The 25,860-nt window shown below is 36.4% G+C and overlaps 2 protein-coding genes across 5 annotated transcripts in view; one reads left to right on the forward strand and one right to left on the reverse strand.

Moving 5' to 3' along the window:
* Positions 1-18,445, forward strand: part of LOC102810270 (uncharacterized) — a 65,597-nt gene extending 47,152 nt beyond the window's left edge. For 2 of the 3 annotated variants that reach the window (XM_085499976.1, XM_085499977.1), the window contains exons 7-10: positions 281-324; positions 9,394-9,516; positions 11,062-11,166; positions 18,244-18,445. In XM_085499976.1, coding sequence (XP_085356102.1) covers positions 281-324; positions 9,394-9,516; positions 11,062-11,166; positions 18,244-18,364 — 393 coding nt within the window. In that variant the 3' untranslated portion in view covers positions 18,365-18,445. The remainder of the gene's footprint in view (positions 1-280; positions 325-9,393; positions 9,517-11,061; positions 11,167-18,243) is intronic. The other variant, XM_085499978.1, reaches the window with a different exon arrangement.
* LOC100376471 (dihydroorotate dehydrogenase (quinone), mitochondrial-like) overlaps positions 18,111-25,860 on the reverse strand; it is a 41,782-nt gene continuing 34,032 nt past the window's right edge. For both annotated transcript variants that reach the window (XM_085499980.1, XM_085499979.1), the window contains 3 exons: positions 19,393-19,546; positions 18,675-18,834; positions 18,111-18,530 (listed from right to left, as the gene is read on the reverse strand). In XM_085499980.1, coding sequence (XP_085356106.1) covers positions 18,476-18,530; positions 18,675-18,834; positions 19,393-19,546 — 369 coding nt within the window. In that variant the 3' untranslated portion in view covers positions 18,111-18,475. The remainder of the gene's footprint in view (positions 18,531-18,674; positions 18,835-19,392; positions 19,547-25,860) is intronic.

Raw genomic sequence — 25,860 nt, forward strand, 5'->3', positions numbered from 1 at the left:
AGAAGTGAAATCAATCAGAAATATTGTTACAAGTTGCTTTCTAGTAACCAATCATAACTCTTGTTACATGCTTCTCTTCTGTAGTCAATTAAGCATCTCATTACATGCTTTCTAGTAAGGCGAATTTTGTGAGCGGAAAGTTGTTTGAGTGTGACTTGCATAAGTACTTGGTCAGACGTTGTTGACAACACCAGTGAGAAGAATTAAATCGACTGAATCTCTCGCTACATTGAATTTTAATTACATTGAACAAGTTCTTGCATGTAATTATATTTTGTAGGAAGAAAACAGAGTTGGACTTCAGAGAAAGATGTTGCCAATCAGGTAATACTGCATGTTTGCTTTCTCTAGGATTATTCTAAATATTCTCCCAGTTTTTGTGCAGAATTTGTTGGAAATGTGGTCTTTGAAATCTCCTAAATCTTTACATGTCAGTAAATTTTCACTCCTACATTCTGCATATCACAATGTGTTAATTGTTTACATTATACCAACTTTAACTGACATGAACCAACTATTGAATTCTAGCAGTCACCAATCAGTGTACATACTACTAGCAGTAACCAATCATTAGTTTACATACTACTAGCAGTAACCAATCATTAGTGTACTTACTACTAGCAGTAACCAATCATTAGTGTACTTACTACTAGCAGTAACCAATCATTAGTGTACATACTACTAGCAGTAACCAATCATTTGTGTACATACTACTAGCAGTAACCAATCATTAGTGTACATACTACTAGCAGTAACCAATCATTAGTGTACATACTACTAGCAGTAACCAATCATTAGTGTACTTACTACTAGCAGTAACCAATCATTAGTTTACATACTACTAGCAGTAACCAATCATTAGTGTACTTACTACTAGCAGTAACCAATCATTTGTGTACATACTACTAGCAGTAACCAATCATTAGTGTACATATTACTAGCAGTAACCAATCATTTGTGTACATACTACTAGCAGTAATCAGTCATTTGTGTACATACTACTAGCAGTAACCAATCATTTGTGTACATACTACTAGCAGTAATCAGTCATTTGTGTACATACTACTAGCAGTAACCAATCATCAGTGTACATACTACTAGCAGTAACCAATCATTAGTTTACATACTACTAGCAGTAACCAATCATTAGTGTACTTACTACTAGCAGTAACCAATCATTTGTGTACATACTACTAGCAGTAACCAATCATTAGTGTACATACTACTAGCAGTAATCAGTCATTTGTGTACATACTACTAGCAGTAACCAATCATTTGTGTACATATTACTTGCAGTAATCAGTCATTTGTGTACTTACTACTAGCAGTAACCAATCATTAGTGTACATACTACTAGCAGTAACCAATCATTAGTGTACATATTACTTGCAGTAATCAGTCATTTGTGTACATACTACTAGCAGTAATCAATCATTTGTGTACATACTACTAGCAGTAATCAGTCATTAGTGTACATACTACTAGCAGTAACCAATCATATGTGTACATACTACTAGCAGTAACCAATCATTTGTGTACATATTACTTGCAGTAATCAGTCATTTGTGTACTTACTACTAGCAGTAACCAATCATATGTGTACATACTACTAGCAGTAACCAATCATATGTGTACATACTACTAGCAGTAATCAATCATTTGTGTACATACTACTAGCAGTAATCAGTCATTAGTGTACATACTACTAGCAGTAACCAATCATTTGTGTACATACTACTAGCAGTAACCAATCATTTGTGTACATATTACTTGCAGTAACCAATCATTTGTGTACATACTACTATCAGTAACCAATCATTTGTGTACATACTACTATCAGTAACCAATCATTTGTGTACATACTACTTGCAGTAACCAATCATTTGTGTACATATTACTTGCAGTAATCAGTCATTAGTGTACATACTACTAGCAGTAATCAATCATTTGTGTACATACTACTTGCAGTAACCAATCATTTGTGTACATACTACTAGCAGTAACCAATCATTATTGTACACACTACTAGCAGTAACCAATCATTAGTGTACATACTACTAGCAGTAACCAATCAGTTGTGTACATACTACTATCAGTAACCAATCATGTGTACATACTACTAGCGGTAACCAATCATTAGTGTACATACTACTAGCAATAATCAATCATTAGTGTACATACTACTAGCAGTAACCAATCATTAGTTTACATACTACTAGCAGTAACCAATCATTAGTGTACATACTACTAGCAGTAACCAATCATATGTGTACATACTACTTGCAGTAACCACGAACCAATCATGTGTGTACATACTACTTGCAGTAACCAATCATGTGTGTACATACTACTAGCAGTAACCAATCATTTGTGTACATACTACTAGCAGTAACCAATCATTTGTGTACATACTACTAGCAGTAACCAATCATATGTGTACATACTACTAGCAGTAACCAATCATTTGTGTACATACTACTAGCAGTAACCAATCATTTGTGTACATACTACTAGCAGTAACCAATCATTTGTGTACATACTACTAGCAGTAACCAATCATATGTGTACATACTACTAGCAGTAACCAATCATATGTGTACATACTACTAGCAGTAACCAATCATATGTGTACATACTACTAGCAGTAACCAATCATTAGTGTACATACTACTAGCAGTAACCAATCATTTGTGTACATACTACTAGCAGTAACCAATCATTTGTGTACATACTACTAGCAGTAACCAATCATATGTGTACATACTACTAGCAGTAACCAATCATACGTGTACATACTACTAGCAGTAACCAATCATATGTGTACATACTACTAGCAGTAACCAATCATTTGTGTACATACTACTAGCAGTAACCAATCATATGTGTACATACTACTAGCAGTAACCAATCATATGTGTACATACTACTAGCAGTAATCAGTCATTTGTGTACATACTGCTTGCAGTAACCAATCATTTGTGTACATACTACTAGCAGTAACCAATCATTATTGTACACACTACTAGCAGTAACCAATCATTAGTGTACATACTACTTGCAGTAACCAATCATTAGTGTACATACTACTAGCAGTAACGAATCATTAGTGTACATACTACTAGCAGTAACCAATCATTATTGTACACACTACTAGCAGTAACCAATCATTAGTGTACATACTACTAGCAGTAACCAATCATGTGTACATACTACTAGCAGTAACCAATCATTTGTGTACATACTACTTGCAGTAACCAATCATTTGTGTACATACTACTAGCATTAACCAATCATTAGTGTACATACTACTAGCAGTAATCAATCATTAGTGTACATACTACTAGCATTAACCAATCATTAGTGTACATACTACTAGCAGTAATCAATCATCAGTGTACATACTACTAGCAGTAACCAATCATTTGTGTACATACTACTAGCAGTAACCAATCATTTGTGTACATACTACTAGCAGTAACCAATCATGTGTGTACATACTACTAGCAGTAACCAATCATGTGTGTACATACTACTAGCAGTAACCAATCATTTGTGTACATACTACTAGCAGTAATCAGTCATTTGTGTACATACTACTAGCAGTAACCAATCATATGTGTACATACTACTAGCAGTAACCAATCATTAGTGTACATACTACTAGCAGTAACCAATCATTTGTGTACATACTACTTGCAGTAATCAGTCATTAGTGTACATACTACTAGCAGTAACCAATCATTAGTGTACATACTACTAGCAGTAACCAATCATTTGTGTACATACTACTAGCAGTAACCAATCATGTGTACATACTACTAGCAGTAACCAATCATTTGTGTACATACTACTAGCAGTAACCAATCATTTGTGTACATACTACTTGCAGTAATCAGTCATTAGTGTACATACTACTAGCAGTAACCAATCATTAGTGTACATACTACTAGCAGTAACCAATCATTAGTGTACATACTACTAGCAGTAACCAATCATTTGTGTACATACTACTAGCAGTAACCAATCATTTGTGTACATACTACTAGCAGTAACCAATCATGTGTACATACTACTAGCAGTAACCAATCATTTGTGTACATACTACTTGCAGTAACCAATCATTTGTGTACATACATTTTGTACTACTAGCAGTAACCAATCATTATTGTACACACTACTAGCAGTAACCAATCATTAGTGTACATACTACTAGCAGTAACCAATCATTAGTGTACATACTACTAGCAGTAATCAATCACCAGTGTACATACTACTAGCAGTAACCAATCATTTGTGTACATACTACTAGCAGTAACCAATCATTTGTGTACATACTACTATCAGTAACCAATCATGTGTACATACTACTAGCAGTAACCAATCATTAGTGTACATACTACTAGCAGTAACCAATCATTAGTTTACATACTACTAGCAGTAACCAATCATTAGTGTACATACTACTAGCAGTAACCAATCATATGTGTACATACTACTAGCAGTAACCAATCATATGTGTACATACTACTAGCAGTAACCAATCATTTATGTACATACTACTTGCAGTAACCAATCATATGTGTACATACTACTAGCAGTAACCAATCATATGTGTATACTACTAGCAGTAATCAATCATTTGTGTACATATTACTTGCAGTAACCAATCATTTGTGTACATACTACTAGCAGTAACCAATCATATGTGTACATACTACTAGCAGTAACCAATCATTTGTGTACATACTACTAGCAGTAACCAATCATTATTGTACACACTACTAGCAGTAACCAATCATTTGTGTACATATTACTTGCAGTAATCAGTCATTTGTGTACATACTGCTTGCAGTAACCAATCATTTGTGTACATACTACTAGCAGTAACCAATCATTATTGTACACACTACTAGCAGTAACCAATCATTAGTGTACATACTACTTGCAGTAACCAATCATTAGTGTACATACTACTAGCAGTAACCAATCATTATTGTACACACTACTAGCAGTAACCAATCATTAGTGTACATACTACTAGCAGTAACCAATCATGTGTACATACTACTAGCAGTAACCAATCATTTGTGTACATACTACTAGCAGTAACCAATCATTTGTGTACATACTACTAGCATTAACCAATCATTAGTGTACATACTACTAGCAGTAATCAATCATTAGTGTACATACTACTAGCATTAACCAATCATTAGTGTACATACTACTAGCAGTAATCAATCATCAGTGTACATACTACTAGCAGTAACCAATCATTTGTCTACATACTACTAGCAGTAACCAATCATTAGTGTACATACTACTAGCAGTAACCAATCATTTGTGTACATACTACTAGCATTAACCAATCATTAGTGTACATACTACTAGCAGTAATCAATCATTAGTGTACATACTACTAGCATTAACCAATCATTAGTGTACATACTACTAGCAGTAATCAATCATCAGTGCACATACTACTAGCAGTAACCAATCATTTGTCTACATACTACTAGCTGTAACCAATCATTAGTGTACATACTACTAGCAGTAATCAATCATTTGTGTACATACTACTATCAGTAACCAATCATTTGTGTACATACTACTAGCAGTAACCAATCATTTGTGTACATACTACTAGCAGTAACCAATCATATGTGTACATACTACTAGCAGTGTGCATACTACTTGCAGTAATCAGTCATTAGTGTACATACTACTAGCAGTAATCAATCATTTGTGTACATACTACTTGCAGTAACCAATCATGTGTGTACATACTACTTGCAGTAACCAATCATTTGTGTACATACTACTTGCAGTAATCAGTCATTTGTGTACATACTACTAGCATTAACCAATCATTAGTGTACATACTACTAGCAGTAATCAATCATTAGTGTACATACTACTAGCATTAACCAATCATTAGTGTACATACTACTAGCAGTAATCAATCATCAGTGTACATACTACTAGCAGTAACCAATCATTTGTCTACATACTACTAGCTGTAACCAATCATTAGTGTACATACTACTAGCAGTAATCAATCATTTGTGTACATACTACTATCAGTAACCAATCATTTGTGTACATACTACTAGCAGTAACCAATCATTTGTGTACATACTACTATCAGTAACCAATCATTTGTGTACATACTACTAGCAGTAACCAATCATATGTGTACATACTACTAGCAGTGTGCATACTACTTGCAGTAATCAGTCATTAGTGTACATACTACTAGCAGTAATCAATCATTTGTGTACATACTACTTGCAGTAACCAATCATGTGTGTACATACTACTTGCAGTAACCAATCATTTGTGTACATACTACTTGCAGTAATCAGTCATTTGTGTACATACTACTTGCAGTAACCAATCATTTGTGTACATACTACTTGCAGTAATCAGTCATTTGTGTACATACTACTTGCAGTAACCAATCATTTGTGTACATACTACTTGCAGTAATCAGTCATTTGTGTACATACTACTTGCAGTAATCAATCATTAGTGTACATACTACTAGCATTAACCAATCATTAGTGTACATACTACTAGCAGTAATCAATCATTAGTGTACATACTACTAGCAGTAACCAATCATATGTGCATATACTACTAGCAGTAATCAATCATTTGTGTACATACTACTAGCAGTAACCAATCATGTGTGTACATACTACTAGCAGTAACCAATCATATGTGCATATACTACTAGCAGTAACCAATCATTAGTGTACATACTACTAGCAGTAACCAATCATTAGTGTACATACTACTAGCAGTAACCAATCATTAGTGTACATACTACTAGCAGTAACCAATCATTAGTGTACATACTACTAGCAGTAACCAATCATATGTGTACATACTACTAGCAGTAACCAATCATATGTGTACATACTACTAGCAGTAACCAATCATTTGTGTACATACTACTAGCAGTAACCAATCATTTGTGTACATACTACTAGCAGTACCCAATCATACGTGTCACTGGGATTAACAGTATGTCTTAATATAAGACTTAATATAGCACCATGCATTTTCATAAAACGAAACAATCACGATTCTCCATTTATTTAGGATTCATAGTAAATGTAAGGAAGTCATTCCCAATTCCTTCTCAGAAATTCGTGTTTCTGAGGATGGATTTCGAAATGCATCCTAATCGGTACTGCCAGAGAGTTTCAGGATCGGAAGCCTTGCAGTCTTACCACATTTCAGAACAACTGCACCGTTCAGAATGACTATTTATGCCTATTGCCAAAGCAGCTCACAGAGTGCACCTGATTCAGGCATTAGTACAAGTCAGTGGTATGGGTCAAGAACACAGTTAGCATGGACTTAACTAACATAAGAAGAAAACACTGATTGACTCCAAACATAACTCTGGTCATAGACACCTCAAGTAGAATGGGGAGCCCACTTCAGGGACAGAAATGTCATGACAGCTGTTCTTCTATCATGGGAAGCCTTTAATGAGTTTGTTGCTCTCCAGCATGCTACATGTATGAGTGTCCAAGACTATTTTCGCTATTATCACAGAAAAAGAAATGAATCCATAAAAATTTAATCCAGTCAAAATACCTTTTTTCTTTCATTCAACTCATTAAAAATCAGTGAAAAAAAAATTGATACAGCATTTTAATTAGTCCAAAAACGGGGACTTATAATTCTGTCTCCGTCCGTCCGTGCGTTCGTCCGGAGTCGTATCTCAGAATCCCCTGGACTGATTCCGTTCATTCTTTGCATGTGCCTAGTACTTTATGTGGGACATATGCACATGCAGTGGTTTAGCGATTCGATTCAAAATGGCCGACTGGCAGCCATCTTGTTTTTTGAAAATGTTGTATTTTGGACATGCTTTGTCAGTTGTCATTCAAACTTGGTACATACATTATACATGTTAGGATACATGTCCATGATGATTTATTTCGCAATTGGATCAAAGATGGTCGACTGGCAGGCATCTTGTTTTGTTTTTTTATGGGGTATCTTGGACGTGCTCTGTCAGTTTTTATTCAAATTTGGCACATACATGTACTTTATACATGTTAAGATGCATGTCCATGACAATTTGTTTCAAAATCTGGTCAAGGATGGCCAATTGACAGCCATCTGACAGCCATCTGACTTTTTGGCCTTACTACTATATTTCCACAATTTATGTACCATTTTCATTCATATTTGGCACATACATCATACATATCAGTGTGTTTCATAATCAGATCAAAGATGGCTGAATAACGGCTGTTTTTATTTTGGCCATATTACTATGACACGAAACACATGTTTTGATGTAAATAAACAATCTGTTGTATACGCCACATGGAACTCAAGTTTCAAGGACACGCTCGTGACAACCCCTCCGCTTTAATATGACGAGCACAAAGAGAACTTAACGGGGACTGTGTCATTTTCAATGACTTGTTCTTGCTAAAACATTTTACAGTAATTTGAACATGGATGACAAATGATATTGATCCCTATTTACCTCTGTCTTAGTCTTCATGGGTAATGATCATTGATTTTCACATTCCAATGCACATTTCTAATTAAATATTAGTCTTCATGGGTAATGGTCATTGATTTTCACATTCCAATGCACATTTCTAATTAAATATTAGTCTTCATGGGTAATGGTCATTGATTTTCACATTCCAATGCACATTTCTAATTAAATATTAGTCTTCATGGGTAATGGTCATTGATTTTCACATTCCAATGCACATTTCTAATTAAATATTAGTCTTCATGGGTAATGATCATTGATTTTCACATTCCAATGCACATTTCTAATTAAATATTAGTCTTCATGGGTAATAGTCATTGATTTTCACATTCCAATGCACATTTCTAATTAAATATTAGTCTTCATTGGTAATAGTCATTGATTTTCACATTCCAATGCACATTTCTAATTAAATATTAGTCTTCATGGGTAATGATCATTGATTTTCACATACCAATGCACATTTCTAATTAAATATTAGTCTTCATGGGTAATAGTCATTGATTTTCACATTCCAATGCACATTTCTAATTAAATCATGAGTACAAATTTTGATCTGGGCACGGCTTACACTAATTATCGTCAGTGACTCCTTTGATACCTTTCAATCACCAAAGAAATTACCTAAATACATATTTGGTTTGAGTCTCAGTTTAAACTTGTCGGTCTGTGCAACAGTCAAAGTCGTCAGCTTTGTTTATATATGACCCATATCTCGTGAACGCGTGGCGTGATGCTGATCACCACCTTTTAGTGTTCAATCGATCTAAAAAGTGACAATTCCTGCAGAACAAAAACATAATTGTCATTTATATCATGTTACTAGTAATTTATGTTTATTGGTCTGTACATTTTAGAAAGCCAGCAAGAACCAAGCAACAATCAAAGACAACACTGCCAAAGTCTCTGATTAAAAACATGTTTACATTTCACTCCAGGCTGAGAGTGAGTCCAGCAGCGATGGATGCAGTTTATGAAGGGTATGTCAAAAGAAACTCTGAATGTCATCTTGCAATTTAATGTTTCATATCTGAACTTGTATTTACAAGTTGACAAGCAAAAGCAAGTAGCAGAGAAAGAGAATTATGACAGAATGAACAAAACTAATGCTTAAGTGTTAGTTGTCGTATACCATACAGGTATAGCCCTAGGGCTTGATCCGTTGCCAAGCATCGGACTGATTTCACATTTGTTAATTTGGTGACATTATCAGGATTTATTTTTTAGTGAATGTTTTTGTAATTTTTGGTACTACCGTAAATATCTTCAATTCTCTATTTGCAAATATTTTTGTCATTTTCTGTATGCAATACTCGGAGGTTTTACTAGAAAAAAACTGCAAGAGGGAGTACTGCAAATGAAGTGGCGCCACCAAGTGGGGGAGATAGGGTACTCTCTACCAGGGTGTGGAATTTTTGATAATTCTAAGTTAAAATGAAGCATTCTATTGCTTCCTTGGGGCCAAAATTACTATCAGACAAGTCACAGTTAATAACTGTGGCCACATGTGATCCCTTTTTCTTCTCTTTTAGCCTTTCAACTCCCTGTAAAGCATAGGCCACCGACAGTCTCCTTCCACTCTCTTCTGCTCTGGGCTGGGCTAGTCTGGTGATGGTGTGCCCCATCTTCTTCATTTTCTGTTACCATGTTCTATGCCTTGACTTTCCTCTATTTCTCTTCCCCTGTGGATTCCATTGCAATGCCTTTCTAGTGATGGTTCCTTAGTGTATGACCAATCCAAGTCCATTTTCTTTTCTTCAGCTTATTTGTGGGAGATATCTGGTTTGTTTGTTCCCAGAGATCTTGGTTACTAATCCGGTTCGGCCACCATATTCCCATGTGATCCCTGGTCAATCAGAATTTTATGGTTGCCAGAGTATCTGCTCCCCAGGGTAAGGGGCGCATGGCCATAGCATGAGTGTGCTGCGCCCTGACTGTTCCCTTGTTTAAAAAAATACCTGATACTATTTTTGACTTCTTGAAAACTATCAGCTCATTTCCTTTGATACTTGGTATCAAATTGAGCTGGCAGTTTCAAAGAAGTCTTATTGGTGTGCATTGCTTGGGCTGACTTTGCTACCACAATATTCTTGTAGGACAGTGGAGCTATTTTGATTGTCAGGTCACTTGTATTAATGACTAAGAGACTGGCAGCTTTGATATTTGGGGACATGTTGCTTCATAGCATACATGTATTTGACCTTGATGTGTCATATCAATCAGATATGAACAGTCTTGGCATGTCAGTTAGAACCAAACTATATTCAAGCTAACACATAGTACTTTTGACCATCTGGTCGTTTGTGTTCAAAAGTGATATTAATCTGCATATGTTAATTAGCTAATTTGCATATTAACTAAATTAGTTTGATATCAATCTATAAATGAAAATGTATATTAATTATTCAGTAAATATCAAGAATTATTAAGTTTACATTGGAACACTTTCTAGCATCTATGCATTAGTATGTGCTGGTGTGTGATACTTATATTGTACTAAAAATTTGATGTTATTTTTATTGTAGGTCTGAAAAATTTTTCAAACATGCGAGTCATGATCTGCTGGCTTATATCATTCATGCCGGTCGTAAAACAGTATCACAAGTAGATTTAGAGCTACTTATGAAAAGGTACATAGTCTGCAAGTCATAATTTTTAATGTTCTTGAAACATTTTATGGTTAATTTTTTTAAATTGTTTGGAAAGCCTAATGTTTAGATTGCTTGTAGTGAGCTATGGGGTCCACTAAAACAACAAGAAATACAAGGTAGATTGCTTGTTGTGAGCTATGGGGTCCACGAAAGCAACAAGAAATACAAGGTAGATTGCTTGTTGTGAGCTATGGGGTCCACTAAAACAACAAGAAATACAAGGTAGATTGCTTGTTGTGAGCTATGGGGTCCACTAAAACAACAAGAAATACAAGGTAGATTGCTTGTTGTGAGCTATGGGGTCCACTAAAACAACAAGAAATACAAGGTAGATTGCTTGTTGTGAGCTATGGGGTCCACTAAAACAACAAGAAATACAAGGTAGATTGCTTGTTGTGAGCTATGGGGTCCACGAAAGCAACAAGAAATACAAGGTAGATTGCTTGTTGTGAGCTATGGGGTCCACTAAAACAACAAGAAATACAAGGTAGATTGCTTGTTGTGAGCTATGGGGTCCACTAAAACAACAAGAAATACAAGGTAGATTGCTTGTTGTGAGCTATGGGGTCCACTAAAACAACAAGAAATACAAGGTCGATTACTTGTTGTGAGCTATGGGGTCCACTAAAACAACAAGAAATACAAGGTAGATTGCTTGTTGTGAGCTATGGGGTTCACTAAAACAACAAGAAATACAAGGTAGATTGGTTGTTGTGAGCTATGGGGTCCACTAAAACAACAAGAAATACAAGGTAGATTGCTTGTTGTGAGCTATGGGGTCCACTAAAACAACAAGAAATACAAGGTAGATTGCTTGTTGTGAGCTATGGGGTTCACTAAAACAACAAGAAATACAAGGTAGATTACTTGTTGTGAGCTATGGGGTTCACTAAAACAACAAGAAATACAAGGTAGATTGCTTGTTGTGAGCTATGGGGTCCACTAAAACAACAAGAAATACAAGGTAGATTGCTTGTTGTGAGCTATGGGGTCCACTAAAACAACAAGAAATACAAGGTAGATTGCTTGTTGTACGCTATGGGGTCCACTAAAACAACAAGAAATACAAGGTAGATTGCTTGTTGTGAGCTATGGGGTCCACTAAAACAACAAGAAATACAAGGTAGATTACTTGTTGTGAGCTATGGGGTCCACTAAAACAACAAGAAATACAAGGTAGATTGCTTGTTGTGAGCTATGGGGTCCACTAAAACAACAAGAAATACAAGGTAGATTACTTGTTGTGAGCTATGGGGTCCACTAAAACAACAAGAAATACAAGGTAGATTGCTTGTTGTGAGCTATGGGGTTCACTAAAACAACAAGAAATACAAGGTAGATTACTTGTTGTGAGCTATGGGGTCCACTAAAACTACAAGGTAGATTGCTTGTTGTGAGCTATGGGGTCCACTAAAACTACAAGGTAGATTGCTTGTTGTGAGCTATGGGGTCCACTAAAACAACAAGAAATACAAGGTAGATTGCTTGTTGTGAACTATGGGGTCTACTAAAACAACAAGAAATACAAGGTAGATTGCTTGTAATGAGCTATGGGGTCCACTAAAACAACAAGAAGTACAAGGTAGATTGCTTGTTGTGAGCTTTGGGGTCAACTAAAACAACAAGAAATACAAGGTAGATTGCTTGTTGTGAGCTATGGGGTCTACTAAAACAACAAGAAATACAAGGTAGATTGCTTGTTGTGAGCTATGGGGTCCACTAAAACAACAAGAAATACAAGGTAGATTGCTTGTTGTGAGCTATGGGGTCCACTAAAACAACAAGAAATACAAGGTAGATTGCTTGTTGTGAGCTATGGGGTCTACTAAAACAACAAGAAATACAAGGTAGATTGCTTGTTGTGAGCTATGGGGTCCACTAAAACAACAAGAAATACAAGGTAGATTACTTGTTGTGAGCTATGGGGTCCACTAAAACAACAAGAAATACAAGGTAGATTGCTTGTTGTGAGCTATGGGGTCCACTAAAACAACAAGAAATACAAGGTAGATTGCTTGTTGTGAGCTATGGGGTCCACTAAAACAATAAGAAATACAAGGTAGATTGCTTGTTGTAAGCTATGGGGTCCACTAAAACAACAAGAAAAATACAAGGTAGATTACTTGTTGTGAGCTATGGGGTCCACTAAAACTACAAGGTAGATTGCTTGTTGTGAGCTATGGGGTCCACTAAAACTACAAGGTAGATTGCTTGTTGTGAGCTATGGGGTCCACTAAAACAACAAGAAATACAAGGTAGATTGCTTGTTGTGAGCTATGGGGTCCACTAAAACAACAAGAAATACAAGGTAGATTGCTTGTTGTGAGCTATGGGGTCCACTAAAACAACAAGAAATACAAGGTAGATTGCTTGTTGTAAGCTATGGGGTCCACTAAAACAACAAGAAATACAAGGTAGATTACTTGTTGTGAGCTATGGGGTCCACTAAAACTACAAGGTAGATTGCTTGTTGTGAGCTATGGGGTCCACTAAAACAACAAGAAATACAAGGTAGATTGCTTGTTGTGAGCTATGGGGTCCACTAAAACAACAAGAAATACAAGGTAGATTGCTTGTTGTGAGCTATGGGGTCCACTAAAACAACAAGAAATACAAGGTAGATTGCTTGTTGTGAGCTATGGGGTCCACTAAAACAACAAGAAATACAAGGTAGATTGCTTGTTGTAAGCTATGGGGTCCACTAAAACAACAAGAAATACAAGGTAGATTACTTGTTGTGAGCTATGGGGTCCACTAAAACTACAAGGTAGATTGCTTGTTGTGAGCTATGGGGTCCACTAAAACAACAAGAAATACAAGGTAGATTGCTTGTTGTGAGCTATGGGGTCTACTAAAACAACAAGAAATACAAGGTAGATTGCTTGTTGTGAGCTATGGGGTCCACTAAAACAACAAGAAATACAAGGTAGATTGCTTGTTGTGAGCTATGGGGTCCACTAAAACAACAAGAAATACAAGGTAGATTGCTTGTTGTGAGCTATGGGGTCTACTAAAACAACAAGAAATACAAGGTAGATTGGTTGTTGTGAGCTATGGGGTCTACTAAAACAACAAGAAATACAAGGTAGATTACTTGTTGTGAGCTATGGGGTTCACTAAAACAACAAGAAATACAAGGTAGATTGCTTGTTGTGAGCTATGGGGTCCACTAAAACAACAAGAAATACAAGGTAGATTGCTTGTTGTGAGCTATGGGGTCCACTAAAACTACAAGAAATACAAGGTAGATTGCTTGTTGTGAGCTATGGGGTCCACTAAAACAACAAGAAATACAAGGTAGATTGCTTGTGAGCTATGGGGTCCACTAAAACAACAAGAAATACAAGGTAGATTACTTGTTGTGAGCTATGGGGTGCACTAAAACTACAAGGTAGTTTACTTGTTGTGAGCTATGGGGTGCACTAAAACTACAAGGTAGATTGCTTGTAGTGAGCTATGAGGTCCACTAAAACAACAAGAAATACAAGGTAGATTGCTTGTTGTGAGCTATGGGGTTCACTAAAACAACAAGAAATACAAGGTAGATTACTTGTTGTGAGCTATGGGGTTCACTAAAACAACAAGAAATACAAGGTAGATTGCTTGTTGTGAGCTATGGGGTCCACTAAAACAACAAGAAATACAAGGTAGATTACTTGTTGTGAGCTATGGGGTCCATTAAAACAACAAGAAATACAAGGTAGATTGCTTGTTGTGAGCTATGGGGTTCACTAAAACAACAAGAAATACAAGGTAGATTACTTGTTGTGAGCTATGGGGTCCACTAAAACAACAAGAAATACAAGGTAGATTACTTGTTGTGAGCTATGGGGTTCACTAAAACAACAAGAAATACAAGGTAGATTACTTGTTGTGAGCTATGGGGTCCACTAAAACAACAAGAAATACAAGGTAGATTACTTGTTGTGAGCTATGGGGTTCACTAAAACAACAAGAAATACAAGGTAGATTACTTGTTGTGAGCTATGGGGTCCACTAAAACAACAAGAAATACAAGGTAGATTGCTTGTTGTGAGCTATGGGGTACACTAAAACAACAAGAAATACAAGGTAGATTGCTTGTTGTGAGCTATGGGGTCCACTAAAACAACAAGAAATACAAGGTAGATTGCTTGTTGTAAGCTACATGTATGGGGTCCACTAAAACAACAAGAAATACAAGGTAGATTGCTTGTTGTGAGCTATGGGGTTCACTAAAACAACAAGAAATACAAGGTAGATTGCTTGTTGTGAGCTATGGGGTTCACTAAAACAACAAGAAATACAAGGTAGATTGCTTGTTGTGAGCTATGGGGTCCACTAAAACAACAAGAAATACAAGGTAGATTACTTGTTGTGAGCTATGGGGTCCATTAAAACAACAAGAAATACAAGGTAGATTGCTTGTTGTGAGCTATGGGGTTCACTAAAACAACAAGAAATACAAGGTAGATTACTTGTTGTGAGCTATGGGGTTCACTAAAACAACAAGAAATACAAGGTAGATTACTTGTTGTGAGCTACAGTGTGTATGGGGTCCACTAAAACAACAAGAAATACAAGGTAGATTACTTGTGAGCTATGGGGTTCACTTAAACAACAAGAAATACAAGGTAGATTACTTGTTGTGAGCTATGGGGTCCACTAAAACAACAAGAAATACAAGGTAGATTGCTTGTTGTGAGCTATGGGGTACACTAAAACAACAAGAAATACAAGGTAGATTGCTTGTTGTGAGCTATGGGGTCCACTAAAACAACAAGAAATACAAGGTAGATTGCTTGTTGTAAGCTATGGGGTCCACTAAAACAACAAGAAATACAAGGTAGATTACTTGTTGTGAGCTATGGGGTCCACTAAAACTACAAGGTAGATTGCTTGTTGTGAGCTATGGGGTCCACTAAAACAACAAGAAATACAAGGTAGATTGCTTGTTGTGAGCTATGGGGTCCACTAAAACTACAAGGTAGATTGCTTGTTGTGAGCTATGGGGTCCACTAAAACAACAAGAAGTACAAGGTAGATTGCTTGTTGTGAGCTATGGGGTCTACTAAAACAACAAGAAATACAAGGTAGATTGCTTGTTGTGAGCTATGGGTCCACTAAAACAACTAGAAATACAAGGTAGATTGCTTGTTGTGAGCTATGGGGTCCACTAAAACAACAAGAAATACAAGGTAGATTGCTTGTTGTGAGCTATGGGGTCTACTAAAACAACAAGAAATACAAGGTAGATTGCTTGTTGTGAGCTATGGGTCCACTAAAACAATAAGAAATACAAGGTAGATTGCTTGTTGTGAGCTATGGGTCCACTAAAACAACAAGAAATACAAGGTAGATTGCTTGTTGTGAGCTATGGGGTCCACTAAAACTACAAGGTAGATTGCTTGTTGTGAGCTATGGGGTCCACTAAAACAACAAGAAATACAAGGTAGATTGCTTGTTGTGAGCTATGGGGTCTACTAAAACAACAAGAAATACAAGGTAGATTGCTTGTTGTGAGCTATGGGGTCTACTAAAACAACAAGAAATACAAGGTAGATTACTTGTTGTGAGCTATGGGGTCCACTAAAACAACAAGAAATACAAGGTAGATTGCTTGTTGTGAGCTATGGGGTGCACTAAAACTACAAGGTAGATTGCTTGTTGTGAGCTATGGGGTCCACTAAAACAACAAGAAATACAAGGTAGATTGCTTGTTGTGAGCTATGGGGTCTACTAAAACAACAAGAAATACAAGGTAGATTGCTTGTTGTGAGCTATGGGTCCACTAAAACAACAAGAAATACAAGGTAGATTGCTTGTTGTGAGCTATGGGGTCCACTAAAACAACAAGAAATACAAGGTAGATTGCTTGTTGTGAGCTATGGGGTCTACTAAAACAACAAGAAATACAAGGTAGATTGCTTGTTGTGAGCTATGGGTCCACTAAAACAATAAGAAATACAAGGTAGATTGCTTGTTGTGAGCTATGGGGTCCACTAAAACAAGAAATACAAGGTAGATTGCTTGTTGTGAGCTATGGGGTCAACTAAAACAAGGTAGATTGCTTGTTGTGAGCTATGGGGTCAACTAAAACAACAAGGTAGATTGCTTGTTGTGAGCTATGGGGTCCACTAAAACAACAAGAAATACAAGGTAGATTGCTTGTTGTGAGCTATGGGGTCCACTAAAACAACAAGAAATACAAGGTAGATTGCTTGTGAGCTATGGGGTCCACTAAAACAACAAGAAATACAAGGTAGATTGCTTGTTGTGAGCTATGGGGTTCACTAAAACAACAAGAAATACAAGGTAGATTGCTTGTTGTGAGCTATGGAGTCCACTAAAACAACAAGAAATACAAGGTAGATTGCTTGTTGTGAGCTATGGGGTCTACTAAAACAACAAGAAATACAAGGTAGATTGCTTGTTGTGAGCTATGGGGTCTACTAAAACAACAAGAAATACAAGGTAGATTACTTGTTGTGAGCTATGGGGTCCACTAAAACAACAAGAAATACAAGGTAGATTACTTGTTGTGAGCTATGGGGTCCACTAAAACTACAAGGTAGATTGCTTGTGAGCTATGGGGTCCACTAAAACAACAAGAAATACAAGGTAGATTGCTTGTTGTGAGCTATGGGGTCTACTAAAACAACAAGAAATACAAGGTAGATTGCTTGTTGTGAGCTATGGGGTTCACTAAAACAACAAGAAATACAAGGTAGATTGGTTGTTGTGAGCTATGGGGTCTACTAAAACAACAAGAAATACAAGGTAGATTACTTGTTGTGAGCTATGGGGTCCACTAAAACAACAAGAAATACAAGGTAGATTGGTTGTTGTGAGCTATGGGGTCCACTAAAACTACAAGAAATACAAGGTAGATTACTTGTTGTGAGCTATGGGGTCCACTAAAACTACAAGAAATACAAGATAGATTGTGCTGGGCTATTACCAACTTTTTTTAATACATGCAACTTTCCAATCACCATGACATTAACAACTTGCCTGAGGGTCAAAAACACATTTTGTTAAATCTAACATCATTTTATGTTTCTTTTTCTCTCACAGACAGAGGTTTGTTACTGAGAAGCAGAGTTTAACGTTATTGGTTGAAAAGTATATGCCTTTAGAATATCGACAGGAGCTGATTCCAGTTGCCAGATCTGGCAATATAGTAGAGCCAAAGTAGAGATGACACATTTTTTATGAAAGCTATGTTTATTGTACATACAGTGTATAGTAATAAATATGATTTGATGTTGTTGCAAAAGCTGTACCATTAAATTTCTTGATGAAAACGTCACTTGCTACTGTCAATACCAACTGCCTCTGACACTGACTGGAATCCATCTTTCCTAAAAATACGAGAGAGAGTATTGTGAAAAATGACAAAACCTACTCTGTCCTTGTACATGTACTTGGGTTGACTCCCTAGCATGGAATAAATGCAAGGCTGATCTGGACTAGAAATTATAGCAATAATAAATGCAGATATTTACTTTAGTAGTAGCACTAATTCCTGTTTGATTTTCTTTACCACTGGTGGTCCTTGATACGTCAAAGATGTGTAGAGTTGTACCAATGATGCTCCAGCCCTTATCTTCTCATATGCATCTTGACCATTGCTGATTCCGCCAACACCGATGATGGGTATCTCACCTAAACCAGATGCAGTCACAGTCACAAAAAAGTGTTAGTCCTTTCTCTCAATAACAGGTATAGAATCATTGCATTTGGTTGTTGTTTTGAGTCAGCTGACAGTAGCTGCCATAAGCTGATTCATTCCAAACAATTTAGTTGAGGAAGAACTCCAATTCACCTCATTGACAGTGTCTGCCAAATAGAGACCTGTACAGGAAAATTTCATTCCTTCCAAAAGTTGTGATATTTATCTTGTGATTTCTAGAACAAGAATTTTTTTTATAAACATAGCTTATAGAATTCAATTTCATGTGCACGTTAATAAAAGAAAAATAATTTTTGCAATTCAAATAGTGGATTAAAACTTTTGAGCCAATCCATAAAGTAGCATGATGGAGGGATGCCTGCATGTAAAAATCATATTCAAGCAACTTTAAATAAATGCATGTGTGATTTGATAAATACACCTGTACAGCAACTCATCAATCTGTTTTGGGGAATAAAGGTATCTTGCTTTCAAACAGTTATATCTGAATTACTAAGACATGAAACATTGCAATTTGTAAAACCTCTTACCTTGGGTTAATTTATACATATCTTTCAATGTATTTGTTGACAATTCTTTCAATGGAGGGCCACTCAAGCCACCTGTTTCACCTTTCTCTGGACTTGTCAATGTATCCGGCCTTGTAATGGTAGTATTACTTACAATTAATCCATCCACTTTAAACTACGAAGAAAACGCAGAATAACATGTTCAATTTTTTAAACTCATAGTTGCTGTCGACATGTGCCGTTTATTCGTTCAATTTTTTAGATTGAATCAGTTGGTGAAATATGTCTTGCCATTTACCAAATTTGAATAAAAATATGTGCATAAGTAACCCACCATTAAGTTGAATGCCAAGCATAACACCTATGCACACAAAGGATAAAAAGATCAACATTTCATGGCTGTTCTATCTTCAGAATCACTAGAGGCGACAATTCTATGTAATTGTAAATGTTCTATGATACAAGAGTTCATAGTGGTTTGCGAGCAATGCTTCCATGGAATGTCTGTATGTAAACTTGGTAGGTGTCACTATGCTATTGGTCTTGAGCAGCCAATCTGCACTGTTGTGTTGTAGATTGTGTGAGTGAGTATTTGTTGTACATACAAGTCACTTCGTGGTGAACGTCTTTTACGAACATTTTTGTTCACTATTGGCGATCCGCTCCGCCAAGATTGCCCTTAAAATCAATTTTGTGTGTATGTGTGATTTCCAGTGTTTTCACGTATTTATTCTTCTGTGATTTTTTTGGCTTGGCCTATTTCCCTCAAACTTGGAAGGCAGGTCACACCATCACCCTAGTTATTAGGTAAAATCTGAAAAAAATTTGGCCGACCATTGCCATAGTAACAGCCAAAAACTGTTTTTTTGGATAGCTTAGTGCCAAATGTATCTCCTCCTCAGACATAGCTCATTCTACTCAGCTTGAGTGTGGGCACAAAGTTACTATTTGATATCTTTTTTTATGCTGAGAAATTTGACTTTTCTGTGATTTTTTGGTTGGGCCGATTTGGTTCAAACTTGGCAAGTCACACCTTCACTCTAGTTAGGTTGTAAATTCTAAAAACAAATTCTGGTCCACCATTTCCATGGCAACAGCCAAAAAAATGATTTTTTTTTAGCTCCGCTGTCGACTTATCATATGAGTGATTGTCCGTCGTCCGTGTCAATGTTTTACTTTCTCAACTTCTTCTTGAAAACTACAACCCTGAATGCTTTGCTACTTGGTGTATATGTACCTTGGGTATACCTCTCTTAGATATCTTCAATTCTGATGAATAGTTTTGTCATTTTTGGTGAAAACTGATATTTTCGACTTCTTTTTAAAAACCGCAAGGGCAATTGCTTTGATATTACATATATAGGTACTACATGTGGACCTCTCTCAGATTTGTTCATTTTTGGGATGATATCTTTAACTCTCTAATTTTGATGAATATTTTTGGTAAAATATGATATTTTCGACTTTTTGTTAAAAACCGCAAGTCTGATTGCTTTTATGTTATACATATAGGTACTACAGGTAGGCCTCTCTCAGATTTGTTTATTTCGTGATGATATCGCTAATTCTCTAATTTTGACGAATAACAGCGGAGCTATCTCAGCCGAGAGACTGCTTGTTGAATATTGAAATTGAGAAGTGGATAACAAAATTCAGTGATACACCAATTGGGCAAAGGCCCAATGATGCTGCTTCATCTCCTGCTGTTTGTGATGTCAACTATTTCCCAGCCATCCACAGAATTCTCACAATATTCTTTACAACACCTGTCATGTGAACGTTCTTTTTCTGCACTTCGGCGGGTGAAGTTATGGACACGATCTAACATGGCTCAAGATAGACTCGGCGCTCTTGCAATGTTACTAGTACACCGAGGCTCAGACATCATTCCTTCTCCAAAAGTGATTTATTCATGGGAAGCTAACTGGAGATAAATTAATATGCTATCGCCAAAGTTGTAAACATAAACTGTGTATTGTACAACTATCAATTGTATTAATCAGTCCTGCAAATTAATGTAAAACAGTTGCTTATATATGAAGATAGAACAAAAGTGTTTCAGGTATTAAAGTTCATACTGTAATTACCCCGTGTTTTGTAAACATTCATCAAATATATCAAGATTATTTTATTGTTAAAAATAGATAGATATACCCCCCCCCCCCATAGCCATTAACTTATGGCGCAACTGCACACTTCTGAGCCTTTATACACTTATACGCAACTTAAAAAAATATATTTGCTGCCCCCCTAGTGAAAAAAAGCTAGCTACGGCCCTGATTAATCTACACAGAAAATCATGTAGAGGAGAAGTAGAGAAACAAGGATGAACAGTGGAGCTGTAAGTCCACATTTTCAGGCTACATGCCAAAAAGAACTAAAAATATTTGTAATTAAATAACAAACTGAATTGTACATGGTTCATTTTTGTACCAAATTTTATTTTAAATCAAATAAATGCTTGTGTGATATCAGTAGACTAATGAAAAAGCAGCCTCTTAGATAGTATCATTATAATATGACCAGTGTGAATCTAGCCATCAGATTGGCTGAAGGCAGGGTTTATATCTGGCCCTGTTTGATGAATAATTAATAAAGCATAAACTGGATTGAAATATGATAAATATTGTCATCTACAAGTCACTAGCGTCATTTTCAGAACATAGTAATTATGTCAGATGACGAGCCTCAAATCAATTTAGATCTCAATTTCAAATGGGTCCAGCTGGATGAAATTGACGCTACTGATGAAAACCTTTATCAAACTACAATTAAATGGGAGCAACAGAACGCTGGCGGTAATAATGAGCCAGATCAACAAATGCCGGTGTCTGCTGAAGGGCAAAAAAAAATGAAGTGAATACTAACGTCTCCACAAAATGGGTTAGGAAAGTACTCAAATGTAAGTTTGATAAAAGTCAAAATTAAAAAAAATAACATATCGTAACTATAGTTTGTACCGGCGAATGTCGCCATTTTCAATGTTTGTAAACAATGCGTGAGCGTTTGACCCCATGATGACCCAATTTCCGTACTAAATTTATGGTTTTTTTGTATAGTATGGTGTTCTGAATGGAAAATCGACCCAGCCTTCGAAATGGTGGAAGTGCAAGAGCTGGCAAAAATATTGAAGCATTTTTATGGCAAGGTCAAGGCTAGAGACTGGGGAAAAAATACAGCATAAGAAGCTACACTGGAATACGAGCAGCAATCCATCGCCACATAACCAATGTTCCATTCAATCACCCCATTAACATTATCAAAGATCAGGAATTCCAAACTGCCAATAATGTATTTATAGGGAAAGTAGAAAGTTTGAAGCGGGAGGGGAAAAATAAAATCCAACACAAAACAGTTATCAGTGCGAGAGACATGAGCAAGATGTTTACCAGCGGGACACTGTCCAACCGTGACCCGGTGTCCCTTTTACGTTTGGTGTGGTTTTATGTAGTTTTTCTTTTGCCGAAGAGGAAGGGAGGGTCTTCGGGATTTAAACAAAGAGGGTTTTGTTTTAAAGAAAGATGATGGGGACGTGATTATATCACTTTGGCCTATTTGGAAGCAACCAAAAACCACCCCAGGGATTTGAAGGATGACTTTGAATCAGAGAAACGGATGTACAAAACAGACTTCCCACTTTGTCCTGTTACGGCCAATCTAAATTATACAAGTAAGCTTCACCCAAGCAATAATGCTTTTTTTCAAGCGGCATATTAGTAACTTTACAGGTAGGGAAACAACTTGGTATACAAACGCTTCTGTGGGTCACAATACTTTGGGGGAAATGATGAAAAAAATATCAGCGGCCGCAGAGTTGAGCATGCGGTACACTAACCATTGTATGAGAGCAACCGCTATAAAATCATTGAACAACGCTGGAATACCAACACGGGTAATCATGAATTTAAGTGGCCATCAGAATGAAGGGAGTATCAGGAGTTACTGTCGCAACAATTCTAGTGAACAAAAACGTCTGTGTTGTGATATTTTAATGTCAATAGTCGGTGTTCCTACCGTCGATGAGCGTGGTAACAATTACCTTCGGATGGCCCCCAGTTCCAGCATCATTCGGGAATTAACATCGGGCATGGCTCAAGTACAGTGTCAGATAAATATCTCCACAAGTGAAATGGTATGCTTAAGCTCAGTCGCCACAGAAAGCCTGTTCAAAAACTGCAATATCAGAGGCTCTGTATATGTGTATTCTAACAATTATATTTCTCCAAAACCAAACTAAAATCCTCGAAAATGACAACTTGAAAAATTTCAAACCGCCACGTTCAAATTTACCACTCTTAACAAATGTTAATTTATTAATCCGCGATAATGTTGATTCATGTGTATATTTTTTTCTGTTTTATATTTGTATAGACCTATTCCGAGGTCCAAGTGCATTAGTACTCGTACTTCGCTGAGTCTAGTGTTCTTTTAGAAGGACTTTATGTAGCGATCTTCAGTCATACAAAACGCAGTTGGCGTACACGTATGAGACTCTAGCCCATAATAGTTATAGCGAACTCTGACCTATGCTGAACGTACCGCCCGCGCCTAAAGAGGGCGGTATACTGTTAAAAGTGAAAGGGCGTCCAGCACAAGACCTTTTCTATTTATTGACGATTTATTTTCAGTAATATACTTAATAATAAGTAATAAATAATAATCTGTTTTATCATTTTATCTTTGAACAAGCCGCATGGCACAGTCCCCGTTAGTTATCAAATTTAAGATATATAGTTTTGTTTATAGTAATATAGCTGGAATATAACCATGTCAGGAATATGATTTTTTTAACTTTAAAATGATTGACATTTGTATCTGATCGTCAAACAAGTACTTGTCCATATTGAGAAATGTTGCTCTGGAACAGCATTCAAAATCAGTCATTTTGAATACATGTATATATATAACATGATGTATAACGAATATATAAAATTTGAATATAATCAGTCAAAGCATTTAAGAGATATGGCTCTAGAAGCCCAATCATTAAAACAAAATGGCCACCAGTCAGCTATTTTGAATCCAATCTAAAAAATAAAATGACATGCATCAGGAACCTGTAATGTGTAACGTGTGTTATAAGTTTGAACAAAATCCATCCATAAATGCAAGAAATACTTGATATTCAAGGATTTTTTCAGCACAAAAATAGCACACTTTAAAAAAGATCATCAAACCAATATATCCGTATATCTGTGACATGATGTATAATGAATATTAAAAATTTTAACATAATCAGACAAAACAAGTCAGACATATGGGTCTGGAAACCCATTCATTAAAACAAAATGGCCGCCAGACAGCCATTTTGAATCTGATCTGAAAGATAAAATGACGTGCATCAGGAACTCGTAATGTCTGATGTATGTACCAAGTTTGAACAAAATCCATCCATAAATGCCAGAAATGCTTGATATTTGATGATTTTTTAGTACAAAAATGACAACCATTCGGCCATTTTGAATAGGATCGTCAAACCAATATATCTACATGTATGACATGATGTATAATGAATATTTAAAATTTGAACATAATCAGTCAAAACAAGTTGGAGATATGGCACGAGAACCACATAGATTAATACAAAATGGCCGCCAGTCGGCCATTTTGAATGTTATCTGAAAAATAAAATTATTTGCATCAAGGTCCCATAATGTCTAATGTATATACCAAGTTTGAGCAAAATCCATCTGTAAACAGCCGAGAAATGGTTGCTTTTTATGATTTTTTAGCACAGAAATGGCCGCCAATCGGCCATCTTGAATCAGATCGTAAAATAAAATGATGTGCATCAAGGTCCTATAATTTCCAACGTATATACAAGGTTTGAACAAAATCCATCTGTAAACAACCGGGAAATGCCCGATTTTGATGATTTTTTGCACAAAAATGGCCGCCATTCGGCCATCTTGAATCAGATCATGAAACAAATAGACGTGCATATGTATGATATCATGTATGATGTATGTGTGAAGTTTGATTGTTATTGGTCTAGGCATTTCTGTGATACAGGTCCGGACGCACGCACAGATGCACGGACACACGGAGGTCAAAACCTAAGTCCCCTTTTTCGGACTGCGTCCGGACGGGGACAAATTACATGCCTGTGCGAACATGTCTCGGAGTGATGTCTATTGAAAGAGTGTATGCCGAGGCCCTAGAACATGGTTATTCATCTTTCCCCACACTTCGTTTCGGAAAGATGCTGTATTTCAATTAAATATAACGTTGTTATATTATAATGAGGTTATAAACGGTACGCTCAGGTATTTGGTAGCGGATACAAGACCTCTCAGGGGAAAATTAGCATATTTGGGTTAAATTTCCCGACAAATATGCTAATTTTCCCCTGAGAGGTCTTATATCCGCTACCAAGTACCTGAGCGTACCGTTTATAACCTCTAATTAGAAATTAAACAAATCTGTGAGAAGACCACCTGAGGTGTTTAGTACATGTATAACATCAAAGCAATCAGAATTGCGGTTTTT

Source organism: Saccoglossus kowalevskii, chromosome 6, assembly GCF_978046115.1.
Source record: "Saccoglossus kowalevskii chromosome 6, keSacKowa6.1, whole genome shotgun sequence".
In the NCBI taxonomy this organism is placed as follows: domain Eukaryota; kingdom Metazoa; phylum Hemichordata; class Enteropneusta; family Harrimaniidae; genus Saccoglossus; species Saccoglossus kowalevskii.